At 37.9% G+C, this 22,295-nt stretch overlaps 1 protein-coding gene across 1 annotated transcript in view; it reads left to right on the plus strand.

The window, feature by feature from the left end:
• Window positions 1-22,295, plus strand: part of shank3a (SH3 and multiple ankyrin repeat domains 3a) — a 189,552-nt gene that overhangs the window by 119,376 nt on the left and 47,881 nt on the right. The window contains 4 exon segments of the mRNA XM_030137099.1: window positions 1,158-1,196; window positions 2,015-2,041; window positions 2,419-2,490; window positions 19,931-20,044. Coding sequence (XP_029992959.1) covers window positions 1,158-1,196; window positions 2,015-2,041; window positions 2,419-2,490; window positions 19,931-20,044 — 252 coding nt within the window.

Consider the following 22,295-nt stretch of genomic DNA (forward strand, 5'->3'; position numbering starts at 1 on the left):
ACAAATACATCTTATGCCAAGTTCAGACGACACGATATTTTTGTCTGTCATGATGATCACTGTGTCAGATTAGGAGTCACAACAGATAGATCACACTGTGACATGTGTGATGAAGATGGTCCTAGCGACTGATGTTGGGATGTAAACAAACCATGATGTCTGAAGCAGTGTGTATTATACCGACTGTCTTGTGCTCCAAGCCTAAAAAATAAAAATCTAGTGCTTGTGGACTCATTCTTGGGTTGCACGAAGAGGACGTCAATCTTGAAAATGAAAAAACTAACAATTGTTTTGCCATGTTTACAGCTGTGCACAGGAGGGCCTTCTGGGGTCCTATTGGTCAAGGCCATGGAATTGACAAATGCATTGTGAAGGCCAGAAATATTCTAACGTGATTCTCTTTTTGTTGGGAAAGACACCCGCTGCAAAAGATAAAATAATCAGTCTTTGCACCTGATGTCTATTCTCATTCCTGACCAGACGTGATGCCTTATGTCTGCCAGACCATGATATAATTGCACAGATTTTGTGTACTCTGAGCCTTGTATTAGACCTCATCGTAAAACAGTTATAGGTCAGATTTTATTTAAAAAGATGTGCTTTGTTATATGAATTCTGTTCTGTATTTTATGTGCTGCTAAAAGAGCAGGGAATGACCAGTTCTTCTGATGCACAGGGACACTGGGCCTTAGAAGCCACTTCCTTTAGGGATGGATGACCCCTGCTTTGATACATAATACATTTCATCTAATCTGCATTCATAAATGGATGAGTTGCTAATAGTAATAGGGCTCATTTGCAATGAAGGACAAGAGGAGGTAAGGCCAGAGCAAAAGAGGGGGAAAAGATCTGACAATTTATTTCTCCAGCTTTTGTATTCTAATTATCTCGATAAATGTGACAGGGAAATCAAAAATATCTGCTGCTGTGTTTGCTGTGTTCACTAGCCCCACGTGGACATGAGTTTGTCTGTGTCTTTATGTCCCTATGAATGTATGTGAAGCAAATATCACTGCTTCAGACTCATCCCATACACACGCGCGCATCTACAGCCACCTACAAACCCCCACCGACCACTATAACCAAGACTCACACACCCCCACCGTTACTCATGTCTGTCTTCTTGCTAATGATCTGTCACCCTTGTTAATTACCAGCAATACCAGAGGAGCATCTTTATGATGAGCTCAGACTAGGTAAACCTCACTAATAAACGTCTCTGTGTGTGTTTGTGGTGCTCGTATGAGTGTGACATGTGTTAGCATTCATGCTAGCATATGTCACCATTAGCGGTGTGTTAGCTCTCCTGTTAGGGCAACAGATTGGTCGCCTGTTGAGGCAGCAATATTGTGTGCCATACTTAGTAAATGTACGTCACAATTTGAGGATCAGTGTGGACCCTGATGGGAGGCTGTTATCTGCAGCAGACTGTGACCCAATCCCAATCTGCACAAGGACTTTGAGACGTTCCTGATGGGTGTGTATGTGTGTGTGTGCATGGTGGCTTTGATGCCGACTTTTTGACACCATAATACTGACTTTCCTGGAGTCTGTATATCTACTCTCCGCAGTGAAATCAGTCATATTTCTCTCTCACAACCATGCATGGATTGTGTATGGTGCAAAAATACAAAGAAGTCCATGAAAGCGTCAGCCTCATCCTACTAGTTGTGGTTATTTATTGCATGTGTTTTTGTTTGTATTTTCAATCAAATGCCTGCATTGGATTTACATATGTTTATGGCTTCTTGACTCAAATAGCTTGCTAAAATATGTGAACCTACTGAAGGTGTACTTTATTTCTTACATTGTTTCCAAGCAACATGTACTGTCATATTTTCTGTCTCCACTCCTGCTTTTTATACCATTACAATTAAGTCTGGGATTTTTTAGTAATCAGGCTTTAGGGTAAGATTGGGATTGGGTCTATAATGTGTTCTTGGTTATAGATAGCTTTTTTAGATAACATTTTAAAGAACTGATCAAATGATGTATTTTTCTTCCATACTTTTTATGAAAGATGACTATTCGGATTCAGATGGTAAATATAACTCAGTAGACAGTAGCATCATTTAACATTTCACACATTTGCCTTTAACAATAACTCCTGTAGCTCTATATGTCATGATGATTGTGTACCCTCCCCTTGTATGTAGAGACCCTGGTAAAAGAAGCTGAAATGAAGAGTCATGTTACTTAATATGCACCTTGTGAAAAAGTGGGAAACCTTCATATTGTGATTATTAGTTGTTTTTTTGTTCATTTGTGCATTATCTAGACTGTTAATAAGGTGTATGATGCACCGCGTAAATGTCTGAACTCTACTTTAGACAACATTGTTCTAAGAGCTGGAACATATGCAGTATGTATGGGATCACATTTTAATAGTTATGTATCCATTAATGTGATGTCTCATAGATGACAGACTGTCTAGCAAGGGCAGTGAAGATGATGCAAATGACATTGATGATGATGATGATGAAGATGAAGGTAAAATTCATATTTTCTGTTGTGATTTTGACAGAAGGATAAAAAAGTGCCTCAAACTGTAAATTATTAAGGAAAAATGGTTATTTATTTACTATTCAGCTACCACAAATAAATAATGTGGCTACTGCAGGCTTGTGTTCTCCATAGTAGAGGAAACTTCTCAAAGTTGATCTCTGATAAGAATAAGGAAACTTCCACTTTTTCATCCTTCATATTTACTTAAATTAGTACTGACAGTTGACTTACTGCTCTGTACTGTCTCCCCTTAGTAGATATCCTTAAAAGTAGCCTTAGATGCACTGACTGATTTAAATTCTAGAGACTCCGTGTTTTTTTCTAGTTTCTCTTCCATTATGAAGAATAGCTTGGAAAAATTCCCAATCTTCACTCAGTGATTGTCAGTCCATTGGTCTGCTGTCTGAGATCAATGTCTGTACGGCCATCGTCTAGACAAACAGTCCCACTGTCCACCATTTAGCAGGGTCATCTCTCCAGCTCTCTAAGAAGACTGTTAGTGTCAGGTAATGAGATCTGTTTGTCCTTCTGCGTTCGCTGACTGTCACTCGACCACAAAACCGCCATGCACTTGGAAGCATGGGGTGTTTGTGCCGCTGTACTGTATGTCTGTCTGTGTATGTCTGCTTGATGATCCCTTGGTACACTCCATTAACGGGTCCCCAGACCCATCCCCCTACCCTCTCACATCCCCTCTCTACACTCATTCCTCTGCTCTCCCCTGTGTTTGTTTCTGCTCTTTCCCTTCATTGACGTAATCTGATCTCATCATCTGGATGGACATCTCTTGAAAGGCCACTTACTGTCACTATGGTAACAAACAGGGACACATGCCACTATAACCTGGTCAAGCTTTTTGCAAACTTTTGTGAGCATACAAACTGCACACACAATGATCATCACATAGTTACACTACTGTAGACAAATACTTCACAGATTTACACAAACCTGCACATGCACCTAAACACACACACACACACACACACACACACACACACACGCAGGAATAGAGAAGCACATTCAAATGAACAGATGTGTAGAGCAACATGCTCCTTCCCTCTGGGAGCATTAACTGCACGTTCAGGACATTCTTCTCCTCAACAAGGTGACACATTTAAGAGCATGCTTCTGTAACAGTGTATTACATCTGAAACACACACACTCACACACACACAGACACACACACACACCACATGCACTTTCTCCAAACGGCATTATAAATCTTGCAGACAGCCATGAAAATGAAACCAGCGCAAGTAACGTTGAGATTAGACATTCACAAACATGATTAATGGGGTTTGGCCGCACCCAGTGTGTTCAGAATATTAACACTGCTATGGGCAGTGGAGGATACCTGAACAAGCTCTACCAACACAAAAACACATATATAGCACATTTTAATAGATTATTCCAGGTACAGTTTTACATAGGTTCAGAAAGTAGCTCTACTGTTATGATCTCTGAAAACACACACAGTAGTGCAGCCATTTATTTATGCTGACATACTGAACATCTGCCATTGAACTGCAAAAGTTTAATGTTCAACCCATTGTCTAAAGGTATGTTGTTTTGTAAGATTTGTAATTCTCCTCAGCAGTGTCTGCACATATGTATACATTAATGGGTATGTGTCTTTCAAACAGGATGTGAGCCAGTACATTACTCAAATGATGTGGAGCACTGTGCATTATGTTTTTGGCCACACAGCTTGCAATTGTTAATACTGAAATGCATATGCATTTGTCTGTTACCAAGCAACAGGTACTACTGTAAGTGTGTTACAGTTCTGACATGTAATTTCAGGACAAAAATAAAAATGAATAGATAATGCCTTTGTGATTTTTAAAAGAACCATTTGGTGTTTTTTTTGTTTTTTTTGTTTTTTTTTTAAGTTTTGTGTTATTTGCAGGTCAGGCTGGATGAGAGCCTTCCTGCTAAGTGTTGAAATTAGGCTAAATATCATTGTTAGCTTCCCACAGTGAGCTTGGGGGGGGAATTAATTAGACTTCATCTCTGTCTGGTAATAGCATTAAGTGTACACCATGTGTGCATATGCTTGTGTATTTGTGTGTATGTTCAATTATGATCTAATGGAATATGATGTGATTCTCTATTGTGATTTGTATCATGAACTGTGTGCACATGTGTGCACACTTACACAGTTGTGTATGTGTGCTGTATGCATGTCTGTAAATGCTTGCTTTTGTGTGTATTTGACTTTGCGCAGCATAGTGTAAGTAATTGCCTCCCACAAGTTAGATAAACAGCATCCTTCAAGTATTCAGCAACCAGCTGTCCTAATATCAAAAGCACATACAGATGTAATCTCTCTCCCTCTTTCTCCCCATTTGTGTCTTTTCTCATGCATAAACATATGCACATGCAAACTGATTTTCTTCATTGAGAAAATGTGAACATTTTTTGATAATTTGTTGTGAAGTTAATTGTCTGCTGTTGTTTGTGTCATTAATAAAGTCAGCAGCAGTGAAGCTTTTATACTCAACACAAAACCTTATTACTTATATCAGTGTAATTGTATATATTGTAATGTATCCCTATGTAATACAGGACCACACATGAGCATGTTATAAAAGTATTTGCTAATTGAATGAATTTGTAACTTTAACACTAAACTGACCTTTTAGCATTTATTATTTTATAAGTGAATTTCCAATGGGTACTAAGTAGAAGGACAGAATCTGCTTTAGTTTAAAATATTATTTAAAATGTCAACATTATTTCATAGGAATATTGATGTGATTTTATGAATTGCATCTACACTATCAATTTTATCTGTTTTACATTATATAACAAAATAGATTTTGAAAGTTGGTTGAACAAATATCTGGGGATGTTATCTCAGGCCCTGTCCATACAAACACGGTTTCAGTCGTATCTGCAAAACTTTTGTATTGGATAGGCCTTTCATCCACACGAAACCGGGATTTTCAGTCACTGAAACCGCAACTTTTTGAAACCCGGTCCCAGACTGGATAAATTTGAAAATGCTCGTTGTCTCGTCTTCTTCTGTACAACTAAAATCGCAACTTTTTTTAAACAATGATGTCACAGCCCCACCTCTCTAACCTTTCACCCCAGAACCAAGACACCACTTCACAACAACAACAACAATGGCGGACTACAGAGTAGTGCTCATGCTACAACAGATATTGAGCTTATTGGAAATATTGAATCAAAATCTTCGGCTACTCTTTCATTACAGTGAGCAACAAACAACCGTAGCTAACAATATTCTCTACATGCTCTTGGATCTACCGTGGAGAGGGGGCACCAGGAGGACATATTAGATCAGACTTGGTAGAACCAGGCAAACTTTATGTGCATGCTCCACGTCTTCTTCTCAGTTTTTTGCGAGAGCATTACAACACCACATACAGGCCTAGCATTTGTTCTACATTGTTTTCAGTCATTTTCAGTGGTTTTCGTGCAGACACAGATATTTCCTGAAGTGACTGTGTTTACAGAGCACTTTTTTGAAAACGACAAAGAAAAAATTGGTTAGGAAAAGTTGCGGTTTCGTGTGAACATGGCCTCAGGCTTAGGGTGGAGGATTGTGGGCATCTTTCACCAGCCTCCATCCAGACTCACTGTGTAATAGTAGACATAGATAGACAATATGCAGAATAATGGAAAAGTAGTTTCTCCTCCGAAGAGTAATTCCACAACCATAGACTGTATCAAAAATGATATGGCCACCTAATGCTTTGTAGACTACTGTTTTGAAACCTTGAGTTTGGCATTTGGATCCACAAGACAGCATATTGGGAAGAGAGGGTTGAGATTAACAAGTGAAATCTGCTCATGCTGACACTAATACTGTTTCCAAATAATGTCAGCTACTCTATTATTATGCATTGTGTCTAATAACATCAACACCAGCTTTGTGTATAGTATGAGTACACTAATTAGCAGGATAGCTGACAGGTCATATTATGTTATACCGAATTAAAACTAGCAGTACTGAATGTAGCTAGTTATGCTAATAGGTTGAGTATTCTAACAGAAAACTTCATTAAATATTTATCTATTGGCTGTCTTGCTGAAACTTAAAGGCAAAGTCTTTAAGATGTGGCCCTTCCTCTCCACTCAGTGACTGAGTGAAAACTGTTGTCAAATGAGCAAAAGACTGAATAGGGATCATCAAGTATGTAGAATATACTGTATATACAGGTTATTATATATGTTCTAGTGGCAGTATACAAGCAAAACATAAGCTTCCTCATTTCTGTTGTGTGTTGCCCATAGGTCTGTTAGAGATGATGTACTGAAAAGTCTGTGTGTGCTTTGCCCAGAGTTTTGTCTCTCAGTCAGACTGTGCAGGAAGTGAAAAAGGTAGCAAGAGGAGAAAGATAACTGGAGTTTTGTAATTATATTGTTTTGGGTTAAAGAGCAATACGAGTTGCTGGAGGTGCCCAGAAATGTCCTGAATCCATTAAACAAGAAAAAATAGAAAATACAGACAGAGGACAGAGGTTCTACAGGTAAAAACACAAACATATATTGGCAAATATGTACAATAAAAAAAAAATCATCAAGTCAGTAAACAGAAGCTCTGAAAGCTTGACTTGGCAGATGAGTCAGTAACACTTGTCAGAGTCCAAAAATTATAGTAAAAGAGCAATAACTTATGTCCACCGGTCCACTTAGCAGAGGCTCCTATAAGTATGGGAATGTTAGTTGGATGAAGTGAGGATTTCTTAGAACCAGCAACTAGTAGTCATCAATGGCGTTACACTTTAAGATATTTACACATTATCTTCAATTTCAAGAAATGACATAAAAAAAAACCTGTTATTGTGTTGTGATTTTTTGTGAATCCCCTTCTACATAATCCTCAGAGATCATAAACATGTTTCATACCATAGTGTAGTGTTGCGAGAACAGGCTGTGTCGATCAGTAGGGATTTAGAGTGTGTCCTGTGTTTCCCAGGAGAAATTAGTGCTATCACAGTATGGACCTGAGGGCAAACGTTTTATAAACAGATTTCACTCACTGGTCATTCATAATGTTCCAAAGTGTGTGTGTGTGTGTGTGTGTGTGTGTGTGTGTGTGTGTGTTTGTATGTGTGTGATTGATATTACACAGAATCACAAGCTTAAGGCAAGGACATTGATGTCACAGCAAACCTTCTAGCTGTCCAATCAGAGTAACAGTGGGGTGCAAAGTCCCACCCACGCACCTATCTGCACCCTGCTGAACACACCACCTGTCCTCCTATTACCTCCTCTCTCCATCCCCTTTTAGTCCTTTGTGTTTCCCAGACATGTCCATACAATGAACCTCCAAGGATTGTCCCACACTTACTATCTTCGAGAAATTAAAACTCACGCCTGCCCAGCATACATCTAATTTACTGGGATGCATCACACAAAATGCTAATTAGACAAATAGCACAAACAACGATTGCAGAGTTAATCACTGTATGAATAAACATGAACTGAAACCCTGCTGCATAAACAGGGGCTATTGACTGACTCAGATACATATTCAACAGAAACACTGATCTGCCTTTGACTTGCAATCGCTCTGTCATGTACAGTGTGATGCAAGCTGTTTAAGTTGAACATGGCAAGGGCAGGCCTAAACTGAATGACTGATTCCAGATGGTTGTTAGCAACAGGCACTTTCTGCTCTGCACGATGATGGCGTACTATGGGGCCGTGGGTGAAAATGAGCATGTAAAGGTCGTGTCCTGAGTAGCTCTTTACAAATTGGTTTAAAAAGCCTTTGTCCTGACCTCTTCCTGTCGCAGCTCCCTCTCCAGCCACGTGTTGGTTCTCTCTAAAATTAATACTACCCTTAAAGGATGGGCTGTTTCCTTTTATGATTATCATTTTTATTAATGTCTTTGAATTCAACGCCGTGGCTGCACATCAGTCACACTCTCCTAAACAGCCGCATGCTATTTCAGTTAGCAACAGGCATTTTTGTCATATGATAATATGTAATGTGGGTTGGTGCCAGAGGCAGTGGTCAGCTCATTATAGTACATTCATTTATCACTGCATAAACACCATCATTTATGTGACACCCTCGCTAGTCAATCAAACGATTAGCTGTGTGATTAACGACTCAGCAACAAACAATCTATCAGTGAGCTACAATCAACCATCAGTTAATGGCAGGTCCACAGCTAATCAGTCAGTACCGTCCTGTCATAAGGAACTGCACCATGAGAGAATCAGGTGACAACATCTGGATTTAACCCTATAACGCCAAACGTATCATATTTGATACGTGAGATTTGAAGCCCTGTACATGATCAGTGTGATATTTTTTTCTTGTAAAACCTGATGTATAGAATTAGATATGTGCAATACATGGAAAATCCACCAGGGGGGAGGAATTCGTTCACCAGAGGCCTTTCCGGTGTCACTACAAGATTGTCATTAACGAGGAAGGAGGCAGAACTTTGCCAATTTTGAAAAGGAGTTACCAATTTGTTAGACACGTTTGTGTTATATTTTGTTTTTGGTTGTTCAAAAATAATAATATTTGAGCATTGAGACCTAATGTATCAAATATGATACAAAATTGAAACTCATACATGGAAATTGATATTTGAAAAAAAAAAAAAAATTTTTGGTTCAGAAGGACCAATAAAGGCCCCAGTGTCAAAGAACTGGAAATTTGGTTTAGGCTTTACAGGGTTAATTTCATTATCTCACTCGATGTGTTTTTATCATTGTGTATTCATGATAACTCACCATTAACTACCATATATTTCCCTCCTATTTTTTGCTTTAAGAACCATCATTTGATATGATATCGCCCTGAAAAGAAAAAGAGAAAACAGGAGACCGAGGGTAACAGTAAAATAGCTTGTTCTATTTCTGTCTGCACCTGAGGGTCAATACTGAAGGAGAGAAGAAATGAGAAACGGAATAAAAAGGAAGTGAGAATAAAGGAAGAGGAATGTCATGTAGCTCCCCTTAAGCCGGGGAGGGAGCGACCGAGAAGATGAGATGAGAAAAGAAGAGGGATCCCTCTGAGTCAGCCTTGGAGTTTTCCTCCCTCCTCCCTCCTCCCTCCTCCCCCCTCCCACCCACTATAATTTACAACATTTCCACCTTCCTTGCTTTTCTTTTTTTTTTTTTTTAATAAGTGTCTGTAGCCTTCTTCCTTTGCTCCACTCCCTCATCCGACTACTGTCATTCACAAAAAGGCTATGTCTCATATATGTGTGTGTGTGTGTGTGTGTGTGTGTATATATATATATATATATATATATATATATATATATATATATATATATATATACATACATACATACATATACATATATATACATATATATGTATATATACATACATACATATATATATATATATATATATATATATATATATATATATATATATATATAAATAAAATTTTATTTTTTATTTATTTGTTTTTTTTTCTTAATTTCTTTAAGGCGCTCTCTATCTCTCGGTTGAATACCGATGAGCAAGAGACTGCACCACTCCCTCATCTTCTCCCATGCAAAAAGAGGTCCTGTGAGGACAAATGCACAGAATACCACTGCACACCTTTATCTGTGACTATCCCTCACCCTTTCTTCTTTACTTCATCCCTTCATGAGTCTACTCTGTAGTCTTCTTTCATGTCATTCTGACCTCTCAGCCCCCTGTACTTTTTCATTTCCACATTTTTATGTCAAATAAATGTGCTCTTGTATCAGTTTTTACTATTTTCTGGAAAATGTCGGCCCTTCAGAGCTTTGTCTGCCTTGTAAGTTCTTATCAGTAATGAATGAGATGATGCATCTGTGTTGCACAGTCATTCCCCTTGCTCTTTCTTATTATGTGTGTTTCCAAAATATGAGGTTGAAGGCACATGTAGTGTTATGCTTGTTTTATAAAGATGCAACGCTGTTCTCTGTCTATTATGCAGAGTTGAACTGAGGTTTAATAAAGAGTGCAGGGATCCAAATCTAATAACAGCCCCATTCTAGTTTTTGGAAAGCTCTCCATACTTGACTTACAAACACACAGCATCAGATGCACACATCCAGCTGTACCAGCTGAGATACAAGCTCTTTTTTTTTTTTTTCAGAAATGACTTCCTTAGACCCTACACACTCCATTATACTAATTGTACATCATGTGACTAACAAAGAAAGTGTATATTTCTAGTGAAGCAACATATATATTATAAAGAACTATGACAAAACCAGGGATTTTTACAGTGATTTATCAGGTTTGACACTAATTATTAGCTGTCAAGGAGACAGGTGAGACAAAAAAAAATTAAATTCAACACAAAACTCAGCTGAAATGCCTTTAAAATGACTGTCAGTTAGAATAAAGAAAAACTGTTTAGTTATATTTCAACCATGTTAACTGTCAGTTTCCACACGGAACCAGAGGATTATAATTAATAAGTACTTGTAAATAAATAAATTCTTCCATTCTCATTTCATTCTTCATCATATGTCATCAGTGTAATACTAACAGAAATGTGGCTGCATTGTTAATTATAAAAATGTTACATATCACATGTGCCAGGATGATAATCAGTCGATCACTATGCCAACTACTGCTTCTTTTAAATCAATATTTGTGTTACTTCTGCTTAAAATCGCATGATGTTTTTGATAGTTCACACCTGTACACTGAGGAAAATGAGAATCTGACCATCAGGCACTATGTGAACACCAGGGAGCAGCAAGTGAATTGAAAATATAGCCTGTGTTTTGCTGGACAGCGTCTGGTAACAACTATTTACAATGAAAATGTGTTGGTCTTTCTACACCAGGTCAAGATCCCCTCACCAGGTGTATCTATGAGGTAGCTTAGTGATTGGAGAAAATGTATAAACTAATAGGTCATGGATATAGAACTCTAATATGTCCCACTGAGCATCATGACCACCTAGAACATCTAAATGGAATAGTATGTAACATCTGAAGAGAAAGACTGACATGACACGCTTACTTTAATACCATGACACAGCACAACCACATTCACAGACAAGCTGACAATTCAAAGTGGTTAATCATAATAATCCATGTGTATTTCACACAAATCCTGTGCGTAGGGATCCTATTGTGGCAAAATCAAGCTGTATTTTGGTTTTGGCAAGTCTTCTATGGCATCTCTGGCTGAATCAGTGTGAGTGCATTAGTGGCAGAAAGCCATCAGCCTTTCTCAGCACAGCTGCATCCTTTATTGTCTGTCTCTGCAGGCAAATACAGAAGCATGACAGAACCATTGATGCCTTGAAAAAATATGTTTGTGTTTGAGAAAGTGTGCTGTCAAAGGTCTAGTCCTTTTCTTGCCGGCTGTCGTTCTTGACACATTCATTCATTCATTCTTTCATTCATGATAGTCGCCCTCTCTATAAATGAAGACGTGTGTGTGTGTGTGTGTGTGTGTGTGTGTGTGTGTGTGCGCATGCACTCGTCTGTGGTTGGTTTGCGAACAGAGAAACAAAGATGGTGAGACAAGAAGAAGGAAAATGAATGACTCAGCTCAAAGCAATAGAGCAGAGCAAAGCAAGAATTAAAATGAGCTCAATCGGCCGTCACATACACACAGACAAACACACACACATACACACATACACTCAAGCAGGGATGCATTGAAGCTTGCAGGCAGGGTGTGTGAAGAGTATAAATAGCTCTGCATCCTCACTGATGCTATTTTTGAACCAGGAGTCGTGACTGACTTAACCAAGGGCAAACCTCAGAAGTAAAACACACACCCACACAACAATACAGTACAGATTTTTCATCACACCGTAGACTTCTTGGACAGTCAGGAGTAATAGGCGTCTGTCGGAGCCTTGCTTTTCGCCTTTGTCAGCTTGTGTCTGTCTTTAGCTGTCTCATCTGCCTTTGTCATTGTTAAACACAAGCTCTTTCTGCCACATTTTCCCCTTTGTTTTATTCTTGGTGCTCTTTGTTATCTTACTCAGCTTTCTGGTCACATATCATAGTTCATTTGTCTGTTATTTCCATATAGGAATTCTACAGTAATGGATTTGTGAGATTTTGTGTGATGTATCGCACAAACATGCTTTGAATTCCAAATAAGTCCATGGAGTTTTGCCTTACAGTACACATTAAAGGTTCCAGTCTTTGTCATTTTTTGTTGGTCACCACCATAAGTGTGTATGTGTATTGGCATTGATGGGTTAGTATTAACCCGTAAAGACCCAAACATCCACCGTCAACCAAAACCATCTACTGATATAAAGTGCTTAATACCTGTTGATCCACTAATTCTGTCAATACATGTAAATAATTGTTGTAAAATACAGTTATTCATCTATTCATGGTCATCAGATATGACCCATTTGGACGTTCAGAGGCTCTGTAGTTACCGTGGAAACACCGCCATCTTCTACAACATTGATTCACCAGTAAAACCCATGGAGTTAAATCAATGACAGTGGATGGAGACACTGGGTTTATGTTCAGTTAATGATAGACTGGACTGAGAAAGCCACTTTTTCTCCAGTTTTCTGACATAATAATCCTCAACTTTAATCTGAGCTTTTATGAACGTCTACATGACCAGCAAATTAAATTTGAGAAAATACTTGATTTTCACTGAAAATTCACAAAAAAACCATTTGCTACAATAACTGGTGATAAATCACTTAAGAAATTGGGTTAGATAATGTTTATTTTGCATTTCGCAAGTAAAATGGTTAGAACGTGTCATAGGCAGCATAAACATTGAGAACCATATTGCAAGTGTTAAAAACACAGACTGCTGATGGTGTGGGACATGATTTCCTGTTACACATTAGCACATTGGAGTCCCTGATACTAGCTTAGGAATGGCTGAACAACACAACATTGTCGATAACAGAGCTGGTCCCCAAATGCTATAGTTGGGACAAAAGACTTAATTGCACAGACCTTCACTCTATTTGTGTGTTTTAGGCTGAACAGGGCAGATTTTAAAAGCGTGCTGAAATGGTGCAGCACCTGCACAGCACAGTCAACTGCTTATCATATGACAACATACAATGCTGTATGTGTGTGTGTGTGGAAAGAATGTGTCAGCGTGTGCCTTGGCTCTGCTCCAACTAGTTTACCTGTGGAGGTGATTATGAAACAGCATGGCCGACCACTGTTTGTGCTGAAACAGTAGAGTCAGAGCTGACCTCTTAAGGTGCAGTTGAGAAGAAAATTGGTCTCCAGTCGAGGTGTTGATTGCCTTACACATGAAAAAATTTATGTTAAACTGCACCGGACGTCTGCAGAAAATTAAATATATTGTTATTAACATAGCTAACTTCTTGAATCGAGTGTTCGTATCTTTGCATGAAGCTGCATCCCACATGGAGTAAAGGTTTTCCATGTCCTGTTTTACCGAAGGAGATGAGTTACTGATCATCAGTGCAGTTCAATATAGATTAATTAAAGAAATAATTGTTGTTCAGTCTTTTAACTTTGAAAACAATATTGAATAATTATGAACATCAGATCTACATTAGAGTCTATTTCCTTCTGAACTCACCACTCTTACACAGTTATTTGAATTTAACCATATTTTGACTCTGACTGATAATCTCATCCTCAGAGGTTTTTGTCTTTTTTGTGCATTGACTAATGACTTCAACTTCAAATGCTTCAGTGGTCTATTAATGCCCCTCTGTCAGAGTGACTTTCAACCACTCAACTAGAACAATCTCATGCTGTGACCAAGACTCATGAGGGTAGATAAGCTATAAAATGTATTTTCTTTTAAGTAATAGTTGTTTCGGCCTCCTGCCAGCTGATTTAAAAAACAGTTTGTACTTAGTAAATGTAGTTTCATCCAAACACTGACTCCAAGATTTGATGTTGGTCTAGCAAACCTACAAACTCTTGTTTTCAGATTTAATCTTTTTTCTTTTGTTTCTTTTTTTTTTTTTTTGAACATATATCTTTATTGAATTTTTAACACATTATGTATCTTTTCTGACATGAATTGGTAACATCCCCCCCCCCCCAGACCACCTCTGAATTTTGAAACAGCAATGAAAGTAAATAACAAAATAAAAAGTGACAGACGATGTAACTAATAGTGACTTGAATACTTGTCAACATCCATTTTGGTATGTCTGATACATAATCAGATGTAATTTTAAAATAATAATAATAATAATAATAAAGAGGGTATGATCTCACTTTGTTAGTTATGATGATGAGGTATCAGGCCTTGATTCAAAATAAAATTGAGAAATTAATTCCATATCTTATGGAAGATATGAGTTTTCCATTTAATTGTGTATGTGAGCCTTTCAGTAGCTATGCAGGATGAGAGTTCTGCAGTCCATGAATTCAGCAATGGACAATCAATACTTTTCCAGTGTCAGATTTCATCTTTTTAATTTTTTTTAAATTGACCTTCACTCTAAAAAAAATCTCAATTTTTTCTATTCTCAGACCAGCCAAAAAATGCTGACTTGTGGTCTAGTATTAAGAAAGAAGAACTTGCCACACATCACAAAGTGAAAGTGTTCATTATAAAGAATGGCATTCTTCAGAAACTCGACTGTAGACATTTCTACCGCTACAGTTTACAAATAGTGCTCTTCACATGGCATTCGTCCCTCAACAGTCTGGTTGGAAGAAAACATCCACATGACTCACATATTGTAAATCCTCCTGCACAGACATGCACTGTTTGAGTTCCTTCCTGCCACTTGGCTCCTGTAAGCCCACATCTGATTCACAGGGACAGCAGTCATGCCAACACAGTGTTGGCAGGCACCGAAACAGAGTGAAAGTGCTACACACACCACAGGGGATTCCAAGTGTATGTGAGTCCATGGGTCTGCTGAATATACATGTCTGTGTGCTGTATGGGCTTCATAGTAGTAGTGGTTGTATTTGTGTGTCTGAATGGACAAAGAATGTGGCAGCATAAAAACTGGACTAAAGTAACAATGACATAAAGTGCCTAAAGCCACAAGGACAATATTTATTGTGTGGTGATGGGAAACATGTCTTTTTTCATATTATGCTCTATTGTTTTTATCATTGTGTTGGAAATTACACTGTTTATGGGAATATTTCCCGTGAATGGAACACTTCGCATCCTTCCACATGGCCAAGATACAGTTGAGACAATTGCACACAGGTAACACAAACAAGGTATGACCAGCCAAGACAAAATGAGGAGCTTGTACTAGAGCCCAACCGATATGGGATTTTTGGGGCTGATGCTGATACCGATATTGAGATCTAAAAAAAAGTCAATATCAGATATATCGGCCGATATATGAAATAAGAACATTGATATACACAGGATATAATAGTCTTATATTAGATAATAGTAGACATGTGCATTAACAGTTGCATCTCTGTTTATCTCACAAAGATAATTTACACAACTTTAAAACGCTGTATAATAGTCTTGATAGACTGTATATATATATATATATATATATATATATATATATATATATATATATATATATATATATATATATATATATATATACATACACCAGTATGTGACCTGTGGGGATCCACAGGTTCTAGATGTGGTAGTTTTTATGCTGGGGAGAGCAGATTTTGGGAAAAGGTGTATGTCTATATATTATAAGTAGTGACATAAAAATTGTTTGGTAAATCAGTCATTAAGATGTAAGTGGCAATTAATATATAGTATTGATACCCGGGCACACTTGCAGAATGAAATTTTGAGGTACACAGGAAGTGCATGGAGGGTGGCGGGGGGTGAATAGTTTGTAAGACAGGGGGGTAGTGGTCCGTGATTGTCGGAGCGGGTTGGGTGATATGACCCCATTGTGTGATGGTAAAAATTCATATATCAGTAGATATTTAGTAATACCTGTTTCCAGTTGCAAAGCGTTTTTGCATCTATAGTGTCTCTGCTTTATTTCGTCATTTTGTTTAAACTGTAACTTTTATTGATATGCTACAAATGAAAGAAAAAAAACAAATCATGCCATCATGTCTCTTAAAGATGTTGCACTTCTTCAGAGTGTTCTCTTTCCATCATTATTGCAGAAGATGCTTTCAAATACTGTGTATTTGCAGAGATCATTAAGCCATGTATCAGAAGCATCTTTTGTACTGTGGGATGTTGGGATATTGTGTGTGTATGTGTGTTTGTGTGTTGTATTTTTTTTCCTCACTGGCCTTTTTGTGACTTCACTGACAAGCAGTTAACTAGCTTTATTTCTTCATTCAGGCCACCTGAATGACTCAAGCATGTTTAATACAATTGAGGGTGCTTTTACATTGTATGTGGAGCTGCAATTTCCTTCAGAGTGTACAGATGTATGTAGATTTACATGTATAAAATAGTGAGATTTGTTTACATTCTTGGCCTCTGGTCGATTCTGTCAGGCTTTGGTGTCAGGGACCAGAATGGATTAGGGAGTAGGGGGGATAAGAGAAAGTGTAAAGTGTGCAAAGGCAACCTAGAAGATCAATCAGAGGTCCCACCTTTCCTTTCATTTCTGTCAATGTGTAACAGAGAGCACAACCGGCTCCTGTCTGCTGCAGGAACATCACAGTATAGGCTGGTTCTTGAACGGAGACAAAGAGAGGGATGGACTAGATAACTGGGTAAATGTGCAGAAACATGAAATAAGGGGACTTGGAGAGAAAATTGAGTATTTTATGGAAAGAATAAAGCGTTTAAAAAAGACACAGAGGGAGTGTGGTTCTCAAGAGACAAGTGGGGTAAAGTTGTGTTAAGCTGAGATCAGAGAGGGGGATCAGTGCATGTATCCTCTGTGTGCTGAGTGTCATGTTTTTACAGCAGGGAGTCGATAAACAGCCGTTCCCCTACTCACACTCCCCCACTCTTGTATAGTTGTGGGTGTATGTTGAGCCTGGCAGAGGCAAAGAGTCGTCCACGAGTAAATATCAGGATGATTTCAAAAAATACTCACAAAACAAAGCTTGACTTTATATAAGGTCTCATAGGAAGTTTTTTTTTTTTTTTTTTTTTTAATTTCCTATGTAAAGGGGTTATGTGTAGTATTGATACTCTTAACTCTTATCAACAAAAGGTTAAGTCATGCACCAGGATAGACTTACAGTTTACAGCTACTAAAACCAACAATAAATCAATGAACACTGAATACTATGGTTCACTTTTCTTCTTCAAAAAAAATATTGGTTTGCTGGTTATTTTGACAGCCGGTCAAAATAACAGTGTGTTTTATAATCTTATAATCTTTAGTGTCATCTGCTGATTTACATCATAGCTCCGTTAGCTCTGTTTTTAGACAGAAAACAACCACAAATCACCACCATTATTGTATGAATTGTTCTGTCAATAGCTGCAATAAATTAATCGCCCAAGCAAGGTCAGAACTGTCAGAGTTTAGTCTGAGCCATAATCAACAAACATCAAATTTAACAAAGTCAATATCATCATATAATAACTTTACACTTTCATAAGCTTCATGATCACACTGATCCATGTGGAAAAAAATGCTGTAATTTCAGCTTTAAACTTTTTTATTGTAGAGCTGTGTCCAGTGGAGAAAACAGCAACAGGGCTTCTGGCTTTTATAACTTTGTCTCTAGACTCTAACAGTTTTTTTTTTTTTTTTTTTTTTTTCCTCAGCAGTTTTCATCCCATCTCTTTTTCTACCACTTTGGTTTAAGTCTCCGTGGCGTTAGTTTTCCTCACAATGGGAGACCAGTGCTGTGGCTCACTACTCCCTCTAGTGGTCACATAAATGCTACGGTCCATCAAGGTAAATTTATTCAATGCATAACTCAACAATCCATTGAATAAGCTCAAGAGCTTGTTATTCTAAACTCTCTAATAATACTTTTAGGTTATGTTTTAATATGTGAAAGCAGGAGTATTATATAGAACCCCTTTATGGAACTTGCTTTTATCAAAGGAATCATTCAGTCTTGACAACATGTTGAGGAAATGTTGAGATTCTACAGTGTTCTACATTATCAATGCATCACTTGTGAATTTCTCGGACAATACCAGCTTCTAAAATAACAATGGACAATTGTCAGTGATCAGTGCCAATACCAATGTTCTTTGTGGTTATTTTGCCTTTTGTGGCAAAGGGATTATAAATCTTTATTATCTAAAGTAACTAAGCTTTTTAAAATCTTTGAGCGACACATGACACTATTTGACCCTATTTTAGAACAAAACCTGATCATGCAAAATGAAAAAACAATCAGAACATGAAAATAATCACCAGCCGCTATCATCATTAAATGTTGTCTTATTTGCAGGTAGCAGCTGGTCATTAATGTGGCCAATACTGACTGATACAGATATTCAATTCAGTATCCCTATAGTCTGCAACAGGAATTTGGTACAGCTGATCAGGACTAATCTGTCACTTAGGCCCAGCTCTGTGAGCACGTCCTTGAATCACTGAAGATTTCATTGCACTTAAATGAAAGTGTTAAGTAGGTTCAGATATTATCAGAGTATAGCAGCTAGTTCTGTAGAAAATAACCTCTACCAGTTCTAAGATACAGCAAGAAATTCTGTGAATGGTTTGTATTTGAACAATACTACCATGTCTGTTCATGATAAAACCCTGGTGGCTGCTTGTCACAGTGCCCCGGGTTACATCATCATGGCATGTCCCCATGCCAGAGTAAAATATAGTTTGCAGGAAGTAGACTACATCATTTAGCAGGCTGTCTGCTGGCTGCAACATCATACTGCCGTATCCTAGCAACCAGTTTAGAAGAAGGGCTCGCTCAGGCAAAGCTTCAGTTCCAGCTGGTGATCTCTGAGGAGTCTGTGTGTGCATGTGTGTGTTAGCTCACTGGGATAATGGATGAGTGTTGTAGAAATGAGTGTGCTGGCTCAGTCCTACAGGGAAGATCAATATCAACTATACATTCATCTCTAATTACCACAGCGGAACTTAGAAGGAATCTCTCTCTTTCTCCTTCCCGCCCTCTTGCTCTTTTCCACCACCTCTTGTTCCTCTTTTTTCCTTTTTTTTTTTTTTTAAATCTACTTGTGTCTTTGTCCATCATTCTTTATACTTTTATTCTTCATTTTTTCAGTGTTTGTTTTTCTAATTTCACATTTAAAAATATTACATTGAACTGAGAAGAAAAAACATATTTGCTGTTGCCCTGTCACCTGTTTAACACAGTTTTTCACCTTTGTGTCATTGGACTTTGTATATATGTGTATATGGTGTATATCTAAATGTGTATTTATAAGCCTAAAAACTTTTCCCCCCTCTCTTTCTTGTTACCTCTGTCTTGGTCCCTCTGTGCACATTGTATTATAATTTATGTACCCAGAACCTAAAAATCCCCAATACCTCAGCCTGCTATATCAGTCTTTGTCCTATTTTGTCTCTTTTCCAAGACTCCACAGGTTTCACGTCCTCACAGCGATGACAGCGAGGCTTGTTTTATGACAACTTTTGACTGATTTCGACTCCCCTGTTCTTTTTCTCTGTCAGTGCTGAGTATAGGGGAAGGCGGTTTCTGGGAAGGCACGGTGAAAGGGAGGACAGGCTGGTTCCCAGCAGACTGTGTGGAAGAAGTTCAGATGAGACAGTATGACCCACGGCTAGGTAAGATATCTACACACACACACACACACACACACACACAGACCCTCTCACACACACACACATACACACACGCACACACACACACACACACACACACACACACACACACACACACACACACACCATTCTCATAACCTGTCACCAGAAACACTGTAGGGTTTTGTGCTGTTTGACCATGGCTCTGTCCATGGTGCTGAAATGAAAAAGCAACACATACTGTCAAAAGAAGCTGTATGTTGATGTGTTTGTTGCCTACAAAAGATGAAGAATTAGCATTAAGCTCTTCTTTAAGTAACATAGTTCCCTTAACATTTCTTAAAAACCACAGATATGAATTAAGAATAATCTTGGTGAGTTCAGTGACTGACTTTTTACAGTTTTGTAAACTGGTTTTACAACAACTGAATACATTCATATTTTGTACAATCATCAAGTTATAGCCTCTGCTAACATTTATTTATTTAAAATGTAACCAGCATTGAACTTCAGTTAATTTAATTTTAATAATCAGCTATTCTTCAAGATACCCTAGCCTAATAGCTACACAGAATCAGTGTCAGATTTTTTTATCCTTAATAGTTTCTAGGTTGTAATTTTTTGTATGTCACATATATAACATGTAAGTTTAGCTAAAAAAGGAAATCCTTTAAAGAATATTCCTACAGCTGATGTCAGTATTGCAGTGGTTTGCACTATCGTATCACAGCAAGAATCTCCAGGGTTTGATTCCAGTGCCAGCTTGCGTGGGCCTTTCTGTGTGGAGATTGCATGGGTTCTCTCTGGGTACTCCGGCATCCTCCCACCATCTAAAGACATGCACTTAATAGGTTAATTGATCAATCTAAATCACTGTAGGTGTGAATGGTTGTTTGTCTGTGTATGTCAGCAGTGTGATGAACTGGAGACACGTCCAGGGTGTACCCCGCCTTCACCCATATGTAGCTGGGATAGGCTCCAACACTCCCTCAACCCTCACAAGGAAAAAGCAGATCAGGATGGATGATGGTGTCAGTATTTACAGTTTTTAATTTGTTAGGCCTTTTTTGATCCAAGTTCTTCCTAGTTTTTAGGTGTATTTTGAAGTCGTAAACTAACATGTATTATTTATTGTTTCTCTTGAAAACATGTCACGGGCATTGGCATTTCTATTCCTCGGGTGGCATGCTGAATTCCGACCATCTTTTTCAACTGAAGATTTTCAGGCTTTCAGAGATACTTAATTACTGCTTGATTAAACACAGGTGCAGTGGAAAGGTCATCCTGTTCAGCCTGTGGTAAAAACACGTAGCGTACACAGCACCCAACCGTGAGATAAAAGGACATTTCCTATAAATATGGCAGTTAATTGCCAGGAAAATCTTGAACTTCACATTTTATGTATGCCCTACAGTGCATCTCTTCCATATCACATTTCAAATTTTGTTTTTGTAGTTGGGAGTGGTTGAAAATGCTCAAAACTAGAGATGTTAAAATATTACAAGTTTCAGGTTTGAATATTAACTCTCCAACACACAAATATGAAGTGCAATACAATAATGCTTTCTGGAAATTAAAACTGCATCAAAAATAGCCTTACATACTTTATCATCACTCTTTAAAGTTGCTTTTCAGAGGTTGTTATGTGACATGCAGTGACTGACAGAAGAGAAACTTGAATTTCAGACATCTTTACATGTGAAGAGACAGATAGTTCTTGACGTTACAAAGTATGTATGCAGCATGTAAAATTGTAATATAGAGAGTGGGGAAGCAAAATTTACAATGAACATTTAGTTGTTTTTTCTCAGCAGGCACTACATCAATTGTTTTGAAACCAAACATATATTGATGTCATAATCATACCTAACACTATTATCCATACCTTTTCAGAAACTTTTGCCCATATGAGTAATCAGGAAAGCAAACGTCAGTGTGTGATTTGCTGAATGCACTCGTCAAAACCAAAGGAGATTTCAAAAATAATTGGAGTGTCCATAAAGACTGTTTATAATGTAAAGAAGAGAATGACTGTGAGCAAAACTATTACAAGAAAGTCCGGAAGATATTATTAAAGAAGAATGGGAGAAGTTGTCACCCGAATATTTGAGGAACACTTGCGCAAGTTTCAGGAAGCGTGTGAAGGCAGTTATTGAGAAAGAAGGAGGACACATAGAATAAAAACATTTTCTATTATGTAAATTTTCTTGTGGCAAATAAATTCTCATGACTTTTAATAAACTAATTGGTCATACACTGTCTTTCAATCCCTGCC

This window comes from Sphaeramia orbicularis, chromosome 6 (genome assembly GCF_902148855.1).
Source record: "Sphaeramia orbicularis chromosome 6, fSphaOr1.1, whole genome shotgun sequence".
Classification (NCBI taxonomy): Eukaryota; Metazoa; Chordata; class Actinopteri; order Kurtiformes; family Apogonidae; genus Sphaeramia; species Sphaeramia orbicularis.